The 14,448-nt window shown below is 23.2% G+C and overlaps 1 protein-coding gene across 1 annotated transcript in view; it reads left to right on the top strand.

The window, feature by feature from the left end:
- Window positions 1-14,448, top strand: part of LOC111629644 (catenin delta-2-like) — a 67,461-nt gene that overhangs the window by 35,337 nt on the left and 17,676 nt on the right. The window contains exon 4 of the mRNA XM_023373529.1: window positions 5,836-5,963. Coding sequence (XP_023229297.1) covers window positions 5,836-5,963 — 128 coding nt within the window. The remainder of the gene's footprint in view (window positions 1-5,835; window positions 5,964-14,448) is intronic.

The following is a 14,448-nucleotide window of genomic DNA, read 5'->3' as shown; positions in this document are numbered from 1 at the left end:
AAAAAAAAAATAGAATAAAATAAAATAAAAATACCTTTAACTGCTAGACACAGATTTCCTTTTAAGTCTTTCCGCTTCCATGTTACGCATTAGTGGTTGAATATTCTTTATTAAATCTAGAAATTAAATCAACAATTTCCTATGTTTTAATGCCTTTTCTTCTCGAGAAAAATGTTTCTGACACGATAATCACTCAGAATGCAACACAAATACATGGCATAAAAGAATTTATATCCAGTGTAAAAATAATGTATAATGTGTTAAACTGTTGACGGTTATAAATATAATGAATATTTAAAAAAATAAATAAATTTATTATAATTATATACATCGTATTAGCTAGAGATTAGGATGAATATCGATTCGTTTACGTATGCAAAACATCACATTGCAGTTGAGTCGGTGTAGATCAATAAACAGTAATTACTGTACCATATAACCGAGTGATTCCCCCGTTTTATCGAACGGATGCTTCTGAACATTGTTCAATCTCAGTGAACACCGAAAGTAGAAAATGAAGAAAAAAATTAGCCTATTAAAAAAAATTATTATGGCATCCATAATGTAATTTACGACTTAAAATCTTATTTTATGAGGACGCTTTATTGTAACTCTTTAAGGAATTGAAGGATATCAACGTTAAAAATTAAAAAATGCGGAGGGGTTCTTCATATATAATGCACCAAAAACTTGATACGTGATGTCAAATAATTAATATAAAGCGGACAATCTTGGTGTTTTAATTTTCTAGAAACCAAAAAAGTAATTTTTAAGATAGTCAAATCAATATTTAATGTAGGAGAACGTAGTGTTTTAGTGATTCCTAACGGGAGATGGTACAGATTAAGATTTGGGGATTAGAATGATTCATTGTAACTGCATAAACGATTTACATTGAACGAGTTTAAATGACAGGTAGAGTAATACAAACAGCTCATTGAGTGACACACCTATTCCTGTTCCGCCATTCTTTATACAAGCGTCGTTCTTGTCTGCACGTCATTTCCTTTTAACGGCGGAAGTACGGCACATAATCACTCAAGTGCTCTCCAGAATGAAGAATTTCCCTTACTAATGAGCCCTAATAGTAATTAGGTAGAAAAATAAAAAAAAGGTTTTAGTCTATTGGGGATGTCAATGAAGTTGTTGGCAGGTCCACTCTTCGGTTATTGCATTCCCAAATGTTTGTCAGGTCTTAGATTTTCTTCGGTTGCTTCGCTGCTACTCGGAGAGAAGGTCGACGACCGAGGTTAGGAGAAAGAAAAACCGCACCACCTCATCGTTAATCACTTCCTAGGGCGCACTGTCACGTGACGTCAATGCCACCTGTGTTACGAGTTCCAGGTTCGTGACCCACGTTCACTTGGCCCCCTTACTGCAAAAATGAAGCCGTAATTTCTCGAGTTTTTGCTTTGGTAATAAACTTTATGCTCCTCGCAGGAATTTATAAATTATAATTTGAAAAGTTTTTTTTTTCTCTCTCTCACTCTCTCTCTCTCTCGTTGTTATTATTATCATAATGGAAAGATTCTCGTTATGCCAGCCATTTTGCATTAATGGAATTTCCTAACTTTTCGTACTTGTTTAAATTATGATAGACTGCGAAAAAATGGGAGATTTCCGAAAAAAATAATCTAAATAAATAAAAATAAATAATAAATTCCGGAAGAGCTCACAGACAAATAGATTTATGTTGTATTTAATTTTTTTTTGTTATAAAATTTTGTTGGCCAGATATCTGCTTGAATCTAGTTAAAATCACTGAAGCAGAAATGTTTACAAACGTAGCTTACACAAACATGAGCTAACTTAATAACTTCATATATCATTAAAATTAAATAATTTATTATCTCTTAATATAATTCAAGTCATTTTTAACCTAAATTACATTAAATTAATATTATTCTCAAGAAAGGAATCCCCTTTGGCAATATTGCCTATATACTAGTGTATTACTTATTTTTATTACCTTATGATAACTCATAAACTTATATCTTAACAAGGATATGATGTGGCTATAGACAAATATCATAAAAGCTAGCAAATGACGGGAGATATCATTTTATTGCTATAGTTTTATTATTATATTTTCTTATTTTTGTATGATTAAAAGCTGACGATGGTCGCCAATCGAATACGTTTTAATCTCTTATATTTTTATTTCTTTTGTCGCTCATTTTCTATCCCGTTATAAATAGTAAAAAAAATCAAATATTTTCCGATACGATTCAATGTTATTTTTTTGTCTTAGATTATCATTTTCATTCAGCATATGTGATTTAAATGTCAAACCGTCGCTAATACAAACACAAAAGAGCCAGAAAACAAACAACGTTAATAATGTTTGTTCTTTCAACAAAGAGCGGAGAAGTAAATTTTAAGTAAAGTGCTAAAGTTTCAAAAATTGTTACGTCTTAAATCCGAATGAAAACATTCGGAATTGCATTTTTACAATAGAAAATATATACGCGCTTTCGTCACGTGAAGGCCATGTGTTCGACATCTTTTTTAACGCGCGCTTCTGGTATACGTGATATAAAGCATTATTAATATAATATATTCATAAAATTGCGTAAGAACTAAAGGAAAAATGTCAACAGATATCGAAACGTGTGATTAGAATTTTAATAATATGACGTAAGGTCCAAATTGTAGCCTTTTTAATACGTTTATTTCCTTAAAAATTTCTACATCATTTCTGAATTAGGTTCGGTTTGAATGCGATGGAAGAGGAACGTTATTGAACAGTTGTAAGCAAAAAAAAACCTTTTCTGTTTAATAATATAATATTGTTTATTATTAATAGTGTTAACGGTGCATTATTTTATTAGATACGCAATAGTGACGTAGTCTGTAATTGAAATCAGTGGTTCGAAAGGTCGTTCGGTGTAAACAATGTTAGAGTGGGACTATCTCGAAATGAATTATATTAGTATTCGGTAAATGTGCGGGCTTCCATTCAGTCGAAATTGGTTTGGAAAATAAGGAAAAGTATCTAAAGTAAACGAAAGAAAAAGAAGAAGAAAAAAAGAAAATCTAATCTTTGTAATAGGCTACGTTTATAAATAAACTTATTCTCCTTGCACCCACGTGTTCGCATTTTTTATAACAACGTGTTTGCAATTTTTATCTTAAAAACTTGATTCACATTTCTGACTGCAATTAAGTACTGTACTTGGTCTTCAAATCGGTTTTACCAACCTGTATACAATCTATATTATTTTATCATCACTATTATTGATACAATAAATTGATATTTAGTAAGATTCTACTTCTCTGAATACCTTTTTCCTCAGAACTAGAATCTAATCTTGATATTTTATATTAGTATTTAACAGCTTTGATTTAAAAAAAAATGAATATAATCGGAGTTTAGCTATGTTGATTTTATTTGAGATCTTTCTTACAATTGAAAACTGTTTAATAAATCAAATACAGCTGCAGATAATTATTTTATATACTGTATATATATATTCCAGGAAAAAGTTCTAGTTACATCCATATGTGTTTTATTATTGTTCAGTTTTGAATATTGTTTTACATTAAAGCTTAATATGCTAAAAATAACATTATTTATAGGTAAAATATGATTTTATTTGTTAAAATTTAATTTTTTATGTTGTATATTATAAATTGATATGTAAATGATTACAGTTTTAAATTCAAGCAGATGAATTTGAAGTTTTCCATCAATAATATATGTTTATCCATATCTAAAAATTGGTTTATGTGGTATTCATAAGGTTGATGCAAATATTATATATTTAACCATCAACTTTTAAATTTCATCATTTGGTTTCTTCTGGTAGATTTCGAGATCAATTGATTTATTAAAAGGAATTTGAAATTTTTTATGATATTTTGTATTTTCTGTGAAAAATAGTAAATTTGACAAAATTACATATAAAAGTATATCTTCCTGTTTCTATATTTATAATTGAAATATTCAGATTTTTAAACATTTTGAGAAATAAATTTTATTTTTAAAAAGCTAAAAATTTTAATACTGAATATTTTTTATCTTGGATTAACTTTTCATTCTTAAGTCTACATTGAATTTTCCTTTAATAATTGAAATTTATTTTACAATTTTCATAAACTAAAATTGGATATAAATATATTTTATTATACAGGTACTTATATTTAAATTAAGATTTAAAGTTCATTCATTTTAAATTTTATAATCAATTTGATATTTTTATTTAAATTATGATTTAAGTATCTTATATTAAATTGCTATATGCTGGATTAAATTTTAAAATACAGTATTAACTAGAATTTGAAATAAATAAAATATTCTTGAATGAAGAAATAATTTTTATTTCTTTATTGTTTGTTAAATAATTTATTTCCTCATCTCTGCTTTAATATATTTTTAATTCCTTTTAATATCTAGTTGTTATTATTAATTTGTATTGACAAAAAATTTTATATTGTTAATTATTTATTTATCATTACTATTATTTTTATATTAGATACTGTATTTTTTGACTTATAAGATGTACAGTACTTTTTGTACCTTAAAATATATCTGAAAATTAGGATATCCTACAAGCCAAATATGTCTTATATTTTGAAGAATATTTTTTCCCCAAAAAATATACATGAAAAATTGATTTATCCAATACAATAATATGTCTTATAAAGCAAAAAATACACCCAATTAAAAACTGCTTATTGTAATAAATATTGATAGGAATGAAATAAAATTATCTGTATAGACATACAATAACTATTCGAATTTTGAATTTATAGGAGTTATTTATTTAAATTTAAAATATAATTTTTTATAATTTAATAATTACAATTTATAAATCTTTTTTTTTTACTTAATGAAAAGAGGATAATAAATAAGACCTTTTTTGCTTTCAAAAATTGAATTCTTATATATTTGTTGTTTGCATTAGACAAGGCAAAGAGCTTATGTCTCAAGAGTCCTGGGAAACTTATGTAAATGACAATCTGTTTTTATATTGATTTGTGATGTTCTTTAAACCCAATTCCTTATATTCTTCTCTAGATATTTATTTTATGATGAAAAAATTTTTTTAAATTTTCTGACGTACTTAAAAAGTTTTACATTCAATATAAACAAAAACCTTATTTTCAAAATAGATTTTAAAAATAATTTTAAAAGATAAGTAATAGAACTTTTATTTAATAAAGTTTACATCTTTGTCAAAAGTTACATTTGTATGACAAGTAAATGTTTTATTAATAAATTTAAAGCTTAACAGTGAACAATTGTCATTTAACAGAACATGATTAATCATTCTATATATCTTTGAAACATGTGTTATACTAATCTGTTTTATATTTAACTATAGATTATCATACATTTTGGTTGAGAATATCCAGCTTCATTTTAGCAACATTAACCTTAAACCTTTCATTTCATCAATGTCATTTTAGTAAATCTGATATAAAACAGTATTTTGTAAGAATATTGAATTTCAAGAGAAAAAAAACCTGAATTTTAAGTGAAGGGAATAATAAATCAAAATTACTTTCTTTTCTTTATTACAGTTTTAAATCATGATACAAAAAGTTTTTCTATTTTATTTCCTACATCAAAATAAAATGAAAATTTATTGAATGATAAAAAAATACTTAGATAAGACACTTTGTAATGAATCTTTTTAAATATTAGTATTNTTGTAATATATTGATTTTAATACAAATAAAAATTTAAAAATAAATGAGTTTTATAAATATAATTAAAATTTTATTTTTTGTTCCTTTGTTGTATATACTATATAATTTAAGAGTTTTAATAAAAAAAGAGTTAAATATCTTTTTAAAATAAAAACTAAAATAATTTAATTTGTTCTCCAGTGTCATTTGGGAGACAGGACAGATAAACCTGTATCAGGAGTAGAGACATCATACCATTGGAGAACTCATCCAGAAGCAGCTGCTCCAGAGGATACCCACTTAGAAGCAAAGATGACTGATTCTCATATGTGAGTAAAAAAATAATTATGTTTTAGTTTAAATAACAAACATAATTTAATTATTTAAAATTAAAATTTTTAATCATGCATTAAGAAGTCTTATTAATTTTTATAAATTATTATGTAATAGATATTTACAATATAAAAACTAATTTAATAAACCTACTTTTAACAAAACAAAAAGGGTTGCATAAATTTAAAAAAAAAAACAAGCAAATCTTTAAATAGACCTTGATAAATATATGAAATATTTTAAAAATCATTCTGATTGATTTATATCCTTAGTAGAATTTTATAGGAAAAAAAAATTTTAAATTTATTTTTGATATATTCAAATTGATGGTATAAATATTAAAATTATTCAGATTAAGATGATAGAAGTATTCATTGGAGATAGAAGATACAAAAGTTTTTTAAGCATTTGTCTTCTATTTTTTTCCAAAACTCATTAACACTAGAAAGAATAAATTCATTCAGAAATGTTAAAAATAATAAAATGAAGTAAAAATGAGCAATTTTTTGAATTCATTAACATTTTCTCTTGATTCTAAAGATAATAACAGGTGTTTATATTGAATTTACTGTTTTTTTTCCTCATCTTTGTACATTGATGTAGCATGTTACGAACTTCTTAAAAAATATTTAAACATAACAGAAACTATGCTTTTTTTTCTCCTTGCTTATTCTTTTTTAACTTTATGTAAAAATAAAAAACACTCTTTAGTAAGTTATAAGTATATAAATATTTTAAAAATAATTTTATGTTTTTTTTCTTATGTTTATAACTTGATTTTGAAGAATTATAATTGTTACTATCAGAATTAATAATATATTTTTGGTTCATAAATTATAAGTTCTCTTTTTAACTGTTACACAGAAAGTAAATAAATTAATTAAAAATTTCTTCTCAACAACAACAACAAAAAATGAATTAAATTTTTTGTATAAAAAATGTTATTGATTTACCTATACCATTCTAAAATTTTTTAACAATACTATTTCAAATGATTTTTATTAGGTTATACAGATAATATAATTATTTGTAGATTAATTATTGTAATTAAAATAATTTAAAAATATATAATAGCTATAAAAATAATAGTAATAAAAAGGTTTTCAAAGCTAACTTTGTCATTTCCATAAAAATATTTGTTATAGTAGTATTTGATAACTTGTATAATAGTTAAAATTTTATTATTGTAAATTATGCATATTACATTTCAAATAAATTATTATTTAATATTTATGTAAAAGAATTTTATTGTTTTAATAATAATAATTGTTGTAATTTAAATGAAAATTAATCTTATATTCTTTTATTTATATATATATTTCTATTACAGAATATAACATGATGATTTTTTTCAATATTTGATATATTTCTTGAAATATACTATTTTTTAAATGTCTTTTTTATAGTATTTTAAAATTTAAGTATGTTAAAAATTAGAATAAATTTTATAGTTTCTAATTTAATTGTTTAATATTATGATTATTATTAAAAAACATGAATTACCATATTTTCGTGTGTATAACCTGTGGATTATTGCATTTAAAAGGCAGTTTGGAACAGATGTGGATTATGCAGTGGTACTGCTTATATGCAATTTTATATTGAAATCATAAACTCATGTGTATGGCATATATGTTACTCCTTAGGCACAAGGTATATGGTGGTGTGGGTTAAGGCTTTCTTTTTGTTCTAACAGTTTTCTGCAGATTATACACTTGAAATTATGGTAGTATTGCAGATTTAAAATTACCTCAAATATGTCATTAATTTTATTTATTTTTTAATATATAAAAATGCCCCAAAAGAAATGAGATTAGCTAAAATGCTTTATTCAGAAGTAAGCAATGTTTTGAAACATTGCAGAGTTAAAAAAAAGTCCAGAATATAAAGTACAAGAATTATACAGAACTTATCAAAAGACTAAATTTCAACATTTATCATTAAAATAAATGCTTTCATTAGTACTGTATATAAATTTGCTTATTTTAAAAACAATGTGTTTCAAAAATTTCAATGGAAAGAATAAATTGAATAATTAAAATGCAGTGTGAAAAATAGTGCTATGTAAGGAAAAATTTTTATTTAAAAATAATCATTAATCAAGCATTTAATCAACTACATAAATTGATTGATTTTTTGATCATATAATTCATTAGTTTTTTTTAAGTAAACAGTTTTAAAATATCAAATAAAAAAAAAACGCATTGCAATTTTAGATTCATTTTGAATCTACAAAAGTAATAATAAACTTTATTAAAATAGTATCATCAGTAATATTAAATATGTTGTGTTAATGATCATTTAACCAAATAATTTATGATAGAATTAAGAAGAATTAAATATGAATATTAACCTTTTGTTTTCAACATTATTAAACATACTTTCTTTGATTATTAATGTTTAAATATTTTTTATGATTTTAGTGTAAAGAATAGGAAATTTTTAATGAAAATCCAGATTATAAACTCATAATTTACTGAAATAATCAAGAAAAATTTTTGATTACCTACGTGTACACTGTACTATAATATTTTAGGATTATAATGTTGTTGTTAAAGTAAAAATATAAAGTTGAAGATGGTAAATAGAAATTTTGAAAATATTTTTCAATGTATTCCTGTCTTTTTAAATTTTGATTATTTTATAAAATGTGAATAGTTTTTAAAATATAGCAGTTTTTTTATTATTATAAATAATTACAATAACAACTTAACAAAGTTCCAGTAGATAAAAAAGAATGTTTTGTAAAATTTTTTGTTTTATATATTTGATACTCTATGTAATCTGAAGACAGCTTATAAAGAAAGCTGAAAACCTTAGTTTTAATTAAACCTTTTAGTACTCCAATATATGTTTTTTAGCTTTTTTTATTACAATAAAAGTAATTAATAAAATTGGAAATTTTAAAAATATAAAAGTAAGAATGACATAAAAACTAACTGTACAGTATATTGAATTCATAGTTACAAAATAAGATTAGAAAACAGAATCATAAATAATAATAAAATTTAAAAGAGTAAAATGTCTTAATGTAGCAGTTACTTTCATATTTGATTCATGATTAATTTTACAATTATCTGCTTATGGTTTCATTGGTTATATTTATTTCAAAAATAGATTAATTTATTCTATAATGAAATAATATTATAACTTGAATTAGTAAAAGCATTTAATTGAAAAAGTGCATTTTAAAATAATAATAATAGTAATAATATTACATTTATCTAACTTAATATAATTTGTTATGGAATTCTGTAATAAAATATTAAACAACTAATAATCAAGAGTTGAATATCAAATATTAATTTTTACTTTAGTGTTAGTTTAATGACATTAAAAATAAAATTATACTGTATATTGTTTTAATGAATTTAGAAGCTTTATTTTATAAGAACCTATGTGAGGAAATACAAAATTCTTTGAATAATGAGAATATGTCAGCTGTAGAAATTAGCATATTCAATTCAGAATTAAAAATATTATACTAGTAGAAAAATATGTAAAATAAGTTTTCTAGAATAGAATAGAATTTATTATACTCATAAAAATCTATTTTGGAAAAGTTTCTTTTCCAAATTGTCAATCTGTATTAATATATTTAAAATAATAAAAAGAAATCAAGTGATTACATAATAGTTAATTTTTTATCATATGCAAGTTCAAGTGAATTATTTCTATTATTGTTCTAATGTTTATTTATTGTATGTATAACTAATATAAAAACAGAAAATTAGTAAAGAAAAACTCAGATATAAATATCATATTGATTTCAAATAGTTTATGTATTCTATAAATATACTATAATAATTTTGTGTACAATTACAGTGAATCACAATTAAAATTATTTAATTTTTTATTATTCAAATATTCTTTATTCAGTCTAAAAAAATATACTATAACAGGACTGATTTACAAATTATATTTTATGTAATAGTGATTAATATTATAAACAGCTTTTACACACAAAAATTTATGTGTAATAAATATTGCTCATACATATTTTCAGTAAATGTTATTCTTGTAGTAAAATATGTTTTTTGTTTTTTTTTTACATATTTCTGTATTTTGGTTCTTTCTTATAATTCTGTAAACAAATATATGAGTAAGAATTTATATGTACTTTTTAAAAGAAAGCTATAAGTACATATAATGTATTTATTCTTTTCTTTAATAAAGTACAATACATGCATAATTAAAATATATATAATTAAAATTTATTGTATGATTTTTTTGCTGCCATTTTTCCATAAGTACAAAATAATAAATAATTTGATGTTCTCATAAATTGTAGTAAACATCATTAAAATTGTTCAGGTAAGAATTAATGCTAAATTTTTTCTTTTGCTGCTTTTTTTTATTATTTAATCTGATGAAAATAAAACATAAAACAGTAGTCCCTACTATTGAAATAAAGCTTTGTAGTAATCTCAAAGTTTTTTTAATGTTTACATTACTTTAGATTACATATCTGTCATTGTTGTTATTTAATTAAATATATTCAATGCAGTATATGTATATATACATAGCATATTTTTTTTTAAAGAAAATCTAGTTATTTTAAAATCAATATATGATTTTAGAATGAAATAATGCTTGTTACAAGTTAGCTTTTTAGTTTAAAGTGTTAATGTACAATGGGATTATTATTTTCAATATTTTAAAGTATTCTTTATTTTTATAATAATTTTTTCTGTAATGNAATCAATTTGATATTTTTATTTAAATTATGATTTAAGTATCTTATATTAAATTGCTATATGCTGGATTAAATTTTAAAATACAGTATTAACTAGAATTTGAAATAAATAAAATATTCTTGAATGAAGAAATAATTTTTATTTCTTTATTGTTTGTTAAATAATTTATTTCCTCATCTCTGCTTTAATATATTTTTAATTCCTTTTAATATCTAGTTGTTATTATTAATTTGTATTGACAAAAAATTTTATATTGTTAATTATTTATTTATCATTACTATTATTTTTATATTAGATACTGTATTTTTTGACTTATAAGATGTACAGTACTTTTTGTACCTTAAAATATATCTGAAAATTAGGATATCCTACAAGCCAAATATGTCTTATATTTTGAAGAATATTTTTTCCCCAAAAAATATACATGAAAAATTGATTTATCCAATACAATAATATGTCTTATAAAGCAAAAAATACACCCAATTAAAAACTGCTTATTGTAATAAATATTGATAGGAATGAAATAAAATTATCTGTATAGACATACAATAACTATTCGAATTTTGAATTTATAGGAGTTATTTATTTAAATTTAAAATATAATTTTTTATAATTTAATAATTACAATTTATAAATCTTTTTTTTTTACTTAATGAAAAGAGGATAATAAATAAGACCTTTTTTGCTTTCAAAAATTGAATTCTTATATATTTGTTGTTTGCATTAGACAAGGCAAAGAGCTTATGTCTCTAGAGTCCTGGGAAACTTATGTAAATGACAATCTGTTTTTATATTGATTTGTGATGTTCTTTAAACCCAATTCCTTATATTCTTCTCTAGATATTTATTTTATGATGAAAAAATTTTTTTAAATTTTCTGACGTACTTAAAAAGTTTTACATTCAATATAAACAAAAACCTTATTTTCAAAATAGATTTTAAAAATAATTTTAAAAGATAAGTAATAGAACTTTTATTTAATAAAGTTTACATCTTTGTCAAAAGTTACATTTGTATGACAAGTAAATGTTTTATTAATAAATTTAAAGCTTAACAGTGAACAATTGTCATTTAACAGAACATGATTAATCATTCTATATATCTTTGAAACATGTGTTATACTAATCTGTTTTATATTTAACTATAGATTATCATACATTTTGGTTGAGAATATCCAGCTTCATTTTAGCAACATTAACCTTAAACCTTTCATTTCATCAATGTCATTTTAGTAAATCTGATATAAAACAGTATTTTGTAAGAATATTGAATTTCAAGAGAAAAAAAACCTGAATTTTAAGTGAAGGGAATAATAAATCAAAATTACTTTCTTTTCTTTATTACAGTTTTAAATCATGATACAAAAAGTTTTTCTATTTTATTTCCTACATCAAAATAAAATGAAAATTTATTGAATGATAAAAAAATACTTAGATAAGACACTTTGTAATGAATCTTTTTAAATATTAGTATTGACATTTTAACTTAAAAATTGTCTTGTATAAATTTAAATTTTAATAAGAAAGTTTTATTACTATCATTAATTTTAAATATTAGAATCACTGTCATAATTATTGTACTTTATATTTTTCTGTATCATATAATATTTTTGTTAATATTTGTTGTTTTTTGGATATTTTGTATAAAATATTAAATTAATATTAATCTCATAGACCTATCTTCATTAAGAGTTTGTTTTTAATCATACCCAACATGGGTTCGGACAGGCTCACAGGGGTATGATTATCCACTCGGAGGATAATCCAACGTTATTCACCCGATCCAAATGTGTGATCGGCCGTGGAGAGACTGGACTCGACAAAAAGATATTCCATTTTTCCGGAAAATTCCTATGGTTGCTTGTCTGGTTTTGATCCCAGAGCGGTAGGTTGAAGCCTCAATTGCCTTTGCCAATCGGCCGTCTACGAGAAGTGACGTTAATGCAACAATTTAAGTGAAAGATTCAGAATAAAAACGAAGAAAGCAGCCGTAAACCAGATTTAATTTACAATGGCAACTGAAACTTATTGTTATTTTCATATAATTTAATGGCTTGCGCATGGGTGAGGTTGTTTTAGGCCTTTTGAATAGCTAAACAACACGCAACTAAATTACACCATAGACAATAAATCATCATTTTTTTTCTTTCCGTAAATCATAAACGATTTTGATTCCTTTACTTTTAGAAATTAATTTTTTGTACCCTTTAATTTTTCCCAGATTTATTTGTTAATTTTATTCATATATTGAATAATAATCAATAAGTAAAAATTAATAATAATGTGTATTTTTAATTTTAAAATTTCTGTATTTACTTTGTATCTAATTTCAGGAATTTCAAATATTTCTTTACTAAATATTAAAGTAGAATCAAATTTATTGGTCATCGAATATAAAATTATTCAATCTACAATATAGTTATCCTTCTTTTACTCATATTAATAACAATAGTAATAAAATTAATGGCCTCTAAAAAGAAAGACACGCCTGCCAAAGTACTAATAATTAAATACACTTATTGACAAAAAAGTTATTCAAAAAAAGGAGGCATCGGAATCAAATGAAACTTTATTAGTGCGAATGTAATGACGATGGTAATAAGTGATTACAATATTGTAGCAAAAGTACAATTTTCTGAAACAAAACGATATAATTTAAAGGAATCCTTAGTACCTTGTAGTGTGATAAAAAAAGGAAACCGATAGGTGGAACGGATTATTCAACATTCTACTTTTGGTATAGTGGGAAAATTTTTTTTGCTTAATTTTGTGAAAATAATTTATTGACAAATAAATTTTACTTTACTTAAAAAAATAAAGTAAAATTGGCACCTTGAGACGCGAAACTTCAATAATACAAATAGTATATAACTAACTGCATCATGTGCCAATAGAAAATGGAATGAAAAATAATTTTGGTTTTGTAATTGTGACAAGATGTCTCTCACAATTATAAAAATTGAAATAATATTTATAATTATGATTTAATTATTCAATATGTTTTAGATTATACTAAACTAGCAAAAGAAAATGAACTTAATACTACTATAGAAATCGATAAATTTCTGAATGTCACGTTTATACCTAGATCTAAATAGAACTGTTTTTATAAAAATTACATAAATTTTTAATCAATATAACAAAAGAAGAATATAATATCTCGTGACGCTTTGTTTAATTCATATATCTAAAACAAACAGAAACGTTTTATTTAATTAGCATTTAAAGTATTTGAAACATTAAATATGAATAAGAAATAATGAAATTTATCTGGTTTATAATACAAACAGTTTTGATATAAACGACGAGTTAACGAGAATTTATATATTTAAAATTAACTCTACCCTGAGATTATATTAAAGTAATCACGTTCTTCATGCTTTTATAGTAGTGGTTCTCAACTTCCTTGAGCTAGTGACACGCTCATAATTTTTGATTCACAACGATGAGCTAATGTCGCATCAAAGATTTCCTTAGCTATATAAACGAAACGCAATGTTGAAGCTATGCAATTTTTATATATAAATATATACAAATAATATTTAAAAAATAAGTTATTCTTCACTTTTTATGACATTATTAAATTTTAATTTATATGAAAGCGATTTACCAAGAGAGATGCCTACCGGGAGGAATGGAAAACTGGTTCATATTTAGGTGTTATACATATGAAGAAAACCCAGGAATCTCCAGGCTCGTTGGTCAAGCACGAACCCTGAACCCTTTACAGTGCTTACTGACTATTTACAGTTCAGTGATTTAATCCACTCTACCACAGACTTGGA

Source organism: Centruroides sculpturatus, unplaced genomic scaffold (genome assembly GCF_000671375.1).
Source record: "Centruroides sculpturatus isolate CEXI.00-Female unplaced genomic scaffold, Cexi_2.0 scaffold640, whole genome shotgun sequence".
Taxonomy (NCBI): Eukaryota; Metazoa; Arthropoda; class Arachnida; order Scorpiones; family Buthidae; genus Centruroides; species Centruroides sculpturatus.
The sequence above is the reverse complement of the archived record's forward strand: the minus strand, read 5'-3'. Positions and strand labels throughout refer to the sequence as shown.